Source organism: Pygoscelis adeliae, unplaced genomic scaffold, assembly GCF_000699105.1.
Source record: "Pygoscelis adeliae isolate BGI_AS28 unplaced genomic scaffold, ASM69910v1 Scaffold628, whole genome shotgun sequence".
NCBI lineage: Eukaryota > Metazoa > Chordata > Aves > Sphenisciformes > Spheniscidae > Pygoscelis > Pygoscelis adeliae.
In genome coordinates this window covers 643943-651546 of record NW_008825408.1, presented here as the reverse complement: position 1 = coordinate 651546, position 7604 = coordinate 643943, and the positions used below count along the sequence as shown (strand labels likewise).

The following is a 7604-nucleotide window of genomic DNA, read 5'->3' as shown; positions in this document are numbered from 1 at the left end:
GCTCAGCAGAGCCCCCCCGCCAGCAGCCCCCCCCCGCTCCCCGTATCCTGGGGACAGAGCCCAGCGCACGGAGATTTACTGGATGCCTAACAGGATTAGCAACTGCGGGCGGGCAGGCAGCTATGTAATAAGATTGCAATCTAATTAAACCTGCTGCCCGGGAGCTGGGCCCCAGCTGGCCAGAGCGGGGTGGGCTCAGGGGGGCTGCGGGGGTGGCTGGAGGGGACAGCGGCAATGGGGTAGGCAGATCAGAAGGAGGGGCAAGCTGGCGACCGGTGGTGTGTTCGGGGCTTTGCGTCCTGCATCTCCGGTCCTTGCAGGGGGTGATGGCCGTGGGGAGCCAGCCTGGTGTGGAGGTGTGCCGGGCAGCCCGGGGTGGCTGGGCAGGAGCCCCTGGCACTGTGCAAGGGGGATGGGGGACCTGCACCTGCCACCCTCCTTCCCCGGAGAGCTCACCCCCCAGCCCTTTCTCTGCCACACAAAATGCCCTGTCTGGTCCAGCCAGGCAGCTGATTAAGGATTAATTTTTAAATTAAAAACGTTACTCACTTCACCAATTCCAATCACATTCCCCCCGGCAGTAGCAGCTCCCAGAGAACGAGGAGCTCAGCTTTAGCTTTCACATCAGCAACACGCTGGAGTGTGGTGCACACCGAGCACCGGGCTCATGCCACTCCGGTGTGCGCACCAGCCCGGCGAGTAGTCCTGCACAAATGCACCCTCATTTCGTGGAGGTATCAGTGCTCCATGCAGCATCCTTACCCCTCCCTCATCCCCCGGCTCACTGCTGTAGGGCTGAAGTGCAAACCTGCTGCTTGCCAAGTTTGTGTGGACCCTACAATAACGGAGCCTAGCAAGCATGTGGCGGGATGTGCATTCCCCTTGCAGGCAGCTGCGCAGCCCCTGGCCTGTGCTACGGCAGACACCATGGGTGGCACATGCAAGTCTGGACCCCCACGGGGTCCTGGCAGAGGCAGGCAGGGGTTTTAGCTGGCAGAGCTGCCCAGGGAACCCAAGAGGAGCCATGCACCGGCTCTGCTGGACTCCACTTCTCTGGGCTGCCAGGGTGGCTCAGCGCTCCCTCTCGTTTTAATTAAAATTGCGACTGCATTTTTCATCTCAAGGACAGGCCAAGCAGCTGACCGTGCTGCCGGGGAGGGAGCTCGGCCAAGCAGCGCTGGAAGGGATCCAGGCACTCTCTTGCCAGCCCAGCTTGTCCCCCGGGGCCCCATAGGCTGCCTGCTGAGAGCTGGGAATCCCCCTCCTTACTTCACCCCCCAGCCCCAGCGGGACAGAAACCCATCCCACTGCCCAGGAGGCTGGCACAGCTCGGGGAGCATTGCGGTGCGGTGCAGGTACAGGACACGCAGTCTTGCAGGACTGAAAGGTTTTTGCTCAGTGCTCCTGGCACCAAGCATAGAGAAGCCGCTCTCTCCTGTGGGACACCCAGCACAGGGTGTGCGGCACCGTCTCTCCCACCAAGCCTGACTGGGAGCATGCTGGGACACCCCATGGGAGAATCCAGATCTCCTCAGCCACCTCCACTGCGGGGTCAAGAGCACCGGCCTGTCCATCCCTATGGGGCTGGGTGAGCTTTGCCAGTGCACCCCCCATGGTCTCCAAGCCTTGGCTCTGTGGGGATGTGCCTGGGGGAAAGGCTGGACTCTGCTTTCCCCCTCCACTCAGAAAGTTGGGGTCTCTGCGACTCCCACCGCCCCCAGTGTAAACAGCCTTCCTGATGCTCCGTCCCTGCCTCTGCCAGGCACAGCAACCTCATAACCATGGCAACAGTGTCCCTATAACAACCAGGTACATCTGACATCCCCATGGCAACCGACTCCCCGAACAGCCAGTGAAGAATTTTGCTTCCTCGGTTGGGGAGGGGTGGGGGGGTTCGAGCCCCACCAGGGCAGGTGGCTGCAGGGACATGGGGACAGACACAGCTGGGGAGGGCTTTGGCTGGGTGCCTGGGGCAGCACAAGCCTTCGTGGCCTCTGTCCTGCCAGGGAGGCTGCAGGGGACACAAGTGATGCAGGAGAAGGGGGTGGCCCTGGGGAACAGCATCGCCCCAGCTCAGCCTCCTGCCTCCCAGCCCCGTCCTGCCTGCGGGGCTGTCAGTGCCGTTGGGCCGGCATTCCCTGCTCCAACACATGCTCCCTGGAAATGCGTGCCCCAAAGGCCAAGACCATGCTTCCTCCCACAACATCCTCCCACCCCTAACTCCCACTGCAGGGATGCTCTGCCCATTGCCGGCAGCCTGCCCTCCCTGCGGGGCTGCGGGGCCCTCCCGCCACTGCCTGCCCCTGTCTGCTGGGCCAGACTCACCAGACAGCGGCCCTGATGCAGTCTGTCATTGCAGACGGCAATTGCACGCCATGCAACTTTAATGTGTCAGGCCTGAATTATTGAGCTGCGTGCGCGCAGGCAGGACCCATCATCTCTCTTCCTCTCCCTGCCCACGCACGCCCAAGCGGGCAGCAGCGAGTAGGGGCTGGTGAGAGGTCCCAGCCTTTGGGGTCTCTCTGGGTGCAGGAGGGTGCCTTGGCCCTTGCTGGCCCCGGGGGCTGCGAGGTGCAGGTGGCAGGGTGGCTGTTGGTGCCACCAGTGTGGTCGCCTGGGGGTTGGTGGTCCCCAAGCATGGCATTATCTCTGCAGGGTGCAGGGACAGGTGTGTAGGGAGGGATGTGCAACCCTGCTCTGTCCCCACCTTGGCATTTTCTCCCTGCATACTCATGAAACCCCATGGCCAGAGGCAGCAGATCCCCCGCTGCTGCCCTGGCAGGTCCTCGGCCCCCTCCTGCTGGCTCTGCTGCCAGGCCCCAGCGAAATGAAGCCTTTTCACCACAGTCGACCTAAATCCTGCCGTGGGTGCAGCCAGAGCTTGCTCCCTGGCCAGCCACGGCTGTCACCGTGCTGCTCTGGGGATGATGAAAGGCTGGGAGAATGACCCGGCTGCTCTCTTCTTTTGCAATTTGCCCAGCGCACCCTGCAGCCACTCGATGATTTTCTCATCAGAGTAGCAAGCCTTGACGGCCCTCCCTGCGCAGACCCATCCATCACCCACAGCTGGCACTGCCACACAGATCACAGGCGCTGAAGCCGCCTGCCCTGCTCTGTCCCCGGACGTCCCTCAGCCCCACAGACAATGGCTCTGCCGCGGCCAGCCTGGGGGGAGCAGCTCTGAGCATGCAAAGGGACCCCGTTTCCCCTGGAGCATCCCATGCAGTCCCTGCTTGCTCATCCCTCCTTCTCCCCCATCCCCTAGCCCTGTGTCTCATCCTCCTGCCACCATCCCCAGCCCTCGTCCCATGTCAGGGACCCCTCAAAGCTTCAGCCCCGGTCTGCAGGGTGCTGAGCGAGGGCCAGGTGGGAGTCAGGCACCCGCAAGCGGGAGATAGAGCTACAGACGGAGCAAGCCCAGCCCCAGTGCATGCTCCTGCATTGCTCCTGCCTTGCTCCTGCCACGGGGCAACTCTCCAGGTCCCTGCTCCAGGGTAGCACCATGCCGTGGGTACCTGTCCCATGCAACAGGGACAGAGCTGAGCATGACAAAGCCAGCCCAGAGCAGGGACAAAGGGCTTGGAGACGGACCCGGGGCATCAGGAACCAGCATTGCCCCAGCAGCACCCTGTGCCACAACACCTGAAGGTGTGAGAAAGCAGCAGGATGGCAGGGCATGCCTGGTTTTGCATGAGGTTATGGGTGCAGGGGCCATGGAGGCGAGGGACAAATGGCTTAGCTGTACCCACAGGGACCGGAGCATCGCAGGGAGACAAACAGCAGCTGCCACGGTTGTGTGGCTGGAGGGGAGGAGCGGACAGGGAAGGGGGACACTGTGACATGGGAGACCAGGCAAATGTGGTGGTGATGCAAAGCGCCGCAATTTTTAGCCGCTGGTAATTGACTTTCTTGGAGAGGCTGCTGGGGGACCCTGCGGGGGGCCGGACTCAGGACTTTATCCCTGGCAGTTTGGAAGAGGGCTGTTGAAGAGCTGCTCTGCCGAGCAGAAAAGCCACTTGAGTTGTGCTTAACTTCATCAAGGGAACTGCATCAAAATCAGGGAGCTTGCTAAAAGAAATTAACAGAGCAGCCAGGAGGGCAAAGCACCTGCAGACAGCATGAGAATTGCTCAGAGCAGCATGCTGGAGACTTCCAGTAAATGAACGCGTCCTTTAACGAGATTTGCAGGGCCAGCGTGGCTGAGGAGCAGAGCAGAGCAGGCAAACGGGTGGGAAAGGTCGTTCCTCAAGGAGGGGAGCTGTGTCAGAATGAAGAGCATGGGAAAGGGGGTGAAGTTACATGGAAAACCAGAGCAAAACAACCCCCAAAAAGGCTTAGAGGAAGGTAACAGCATAAAATTGCTGTTGGCAACAGCATAAAATTGCAAATAATTTTGCAATGCCAACTTTGAGGCGTTGCTGTAGCAATGAGACTTTGGGGGTGTCCAGGGATGCACCAGAGTGCTGCGACCTGGACCTATCTCCTTCAGATGAATCTGGGGGTAGGACCTGCGTGTCCTGCAAGCCTTTGCCTTTTGTGTTAGGACAAGAAAGTCAAGCGTTTCTAGCCCTGGAGCAGACATCCAGGGCCCATATATCAACAGAGAGGGATGCTGCTGAAGGAGCAGCCGTGGTGCGTCGTGGCCGGCGAGCAGGGTAAGGATCTCCCGTGGGCTGTGATTGCGAGAACAAAGTCTACAAGTACAAAGTGCAGCTGTGCTTGCTGTCAAGTGGTAGGAAATTAAGGCAGTTACTCTCATGAGAAATCAGCCTTGCACCAACAGAAATCAAACTGTTACACCAAATGCAATCCTGGATAAATTTATCTTAAGAAGCAAGCCTGCAGAGGAAGATAAAACCATGTTAGCGGAGGCTGAGAACATTTTCCATGGGATGCAAAGCCACCGTTCCCTTTATGGCTTGCAGATTAAAGTTTTCTCATAAAAACCATTTCCCCCCACTCAAATACCACCACTAAAACTTCCCTTGAGAGACCCAAGCGCTAAGCAATATGTTGTTATGTATGAACAGTGCCCTCACTGGAAGCTGTATTAAAGAAATCACATTGAATCTTTGTGTTGGAGTGTGAGCGGTGCCTACACCAAGGGGAATATTACAGTTTATTCTTACTTTATATAAAGATGCTTCACTACCTCCAGGGCTAAAACCCAGGGCTCCACATTTTGAGGGGGAGTATTCTGGCTAAAATTAAATGGGCTTGGAACAAGTGCAATCCAGAGGCTCCCGGCTCAGCAGGAGGGGAGGTAAGTCCCGGCGGGGTCTGGGCACTGCATCCTCCCGAAAAGCTTTGCCCCAGGGCTCGCCTGCAGTCAGCAAATCTCCTGCCAGCACAGCTACAAATCCCAGACGAGCCCATGAGGATTGTTGTTCTAATTAACTAATGAAGGCGTCTCCTGCAGGGAAGATGGATAATCTGAGCGGAAGGCTTCCTCCCTGTTTGGGGGGGTAACCTGGAGCAACACCCAGCTCCTCTCGAGGGACCCCATAAGCGTTAGTACACCCCGAGGATTGGGGTGCAGTCCCTGCTGTGGGGAGGTGCCAAGTGCTCCCAGACACGGAGCATCTCCCTGCACCCTGCCTTCAACCGAAGTTCACTCTCAGGCCCCAGATGAGCTCTGATTCAGGGCTGCCTTAAAAAATCCCGCCTGACCCCGTCCTCTGCCCGGCGGGTCCGAAGGCAGCTTGGCTGCTCTCCTCCCCGAGTCTTCACTTCTGTCTCATTCCATCTGCTGCAACACGGAGTTTTTTTCAGGCAAATCACATGAGAAAAATTAACGTCTGAGGAGGGTGAAGCCTGTGCAGGATCTCCCTGAGCCACAGCCTGGCGCAGTGCAAGGAGGATCCACTTCAAAGGGGGGAGCCGCTTCATTAAAAAGTGAACTAGGGTTTTTGACATCAAGATAAACATCCTGATACACTTCAAAGCAGCTTCCTCTCCTTGTCCTTAGACACCCTCTCCCGCTTCACTCAGTTCTGGATTTTGGAGTTACACCTCTGCCTAATCCATCCTGCGCTATATCCCAGCTGGGTGGTTGGTTGGAGGGGGAGATGCTGGGTGCTGCTTTGCAGCGTGTGAGACCTTCAGGGCATGACCATGAACCCAAATACTCCGTCATCGCTTTCTGGCTCACCTGTGAAGAGTTAAGAGTTGCTGGTGAAAGTGACTCCATTTCCATTGAAAAACATCATGGTTTTAAAAAAAAGTGCAACAGAGAAGTGCCCGAGGGCCGACCGGGGTGCCTCTGTGCCCGGAGGTGTCCATCCCTCCGGCCACCCCGCTGGCAGAGGCTGCAGAACCCACCTCTAGCAGCAGGTCAGGCGTTCAGCAGAGAAAGCACTGAGGTGCACGTGCCGACCACTTGCACAGGGAGAGGCGTGAGGAGGTAGGAGCGGCGTGTGCACGGGGTGCCGGCGGCAGTCACGCTGCACCCCGCTTTACCCCATGGTAAACCTCTCCTTCAGCATTTGGAGTTGATGAGAAGGATTTTGCAAGGCTCGAGAGCCAGGGGACTATTCCTAACGCCAATACCCAGTGCTTTTGCCGCGGCCGGGGGCTTTAGCAGGGTGGCCATCAGAGCCAGGCTGCGGCATGAGCTGTGGCCGGGGGTCTGTGGGCCCCTCACCAGGTCACTCCAGAGCTTGGGGCGCCCTTTGGGGCAGGAAAGGGAAGAGGAGGGGCTGGTGCAGTGGGGAAGCCACAGGGCTGAGCGGCAGGAGCAGGCAACCACAGGACACAGCCCAAAGCTGCTCTCGGGGCAGGCATTTAGGTCACACTACCGGTGCCTCTGCCTTGCGGGACGGGACCAGGCTCCGGTGGGCACACAGCATCGCCTCCAGGGCACGGCATGCCGGCGACGGCTGGGAGCGGGGTACAGGGACAAAGGGGTTGCTGCCTGCTCCACTGGCAGGTAAAAACATTTTATTATTTCAGTTCCTCCGGACATCATATATAGGCTCTGGGCTGGGGCAGGCCCTGCGGGAGGGAGAGGATCAGGAGAGTGGTGCAGCTTTGACTTGTTCCAGAGCGGGATAAATCCAGGCAAAAATCCTGCTCTAGCTGCCCTGGGGGTCGCATTGCTGTTGGGATGCCGGGGGGGGGGCTGCTCGGTGTGCTGCAGCTGCCCTGTTGCAAGCTGTTGTCTGGGATGGAGGGGGAAGGAGCCGTATGTCCTAGCTGCCCAGAGCAGGACCCTCACGGTCCCTGGACCACCAGCCGGCAGCACTGAAATCCTGCTGAGATCTGCTGCTGCTTTCACCTCCATTTCCAGCCTGGAGAAGGCCTTGCATGCCCCAGAAGGAGCCTGCCTTCCTCTAGCCAGGCTCGCCCCGCGTTCTCCCGGCTGTCACCCCAGCCCTGCGAGCGTGGGCACATTGCCTGTGCCTGGAGCGGGAGGGATCTCACCAGGCACAGGGGTTGTTCGGACGGACACCCCCAGGAACGGGTGATGGCTTTGGCTATCTCAGACCCTTCCCCATCTGTGTCCCCTCGGTGCCAGCCCCGGTTCCCCTTGCTGAAACCGCCCGGTGCCTGCATCCCAGGGCTGGGGGCTTGCTGGAAAGGGGGCTGGGGTCCAGCCCTGCCCC

General features: G+C 59.1%; 1 protein-coding gene across 1 annotated transcript in view; it reads left to right on the top strand.

The window, feature by feature from the left end:
- Positions 1 to 7604, top strand: part of LOC103922323 (transmembrane protein 8A-like) — a 17859-nt gene that overhangs the window by 7867 nt on the left and 2388 nt on the right. Inside the window, exon 11 of the mRNA XM_009330432.1 lies at positions 859 to 940. Coding sequence (XP_009328707.1) covers positions 859 to 940 — 82 coding nt within the window. The remainder of the gene's footprint in view (positions 1 to 858; positions 941 to 7604) is intronic.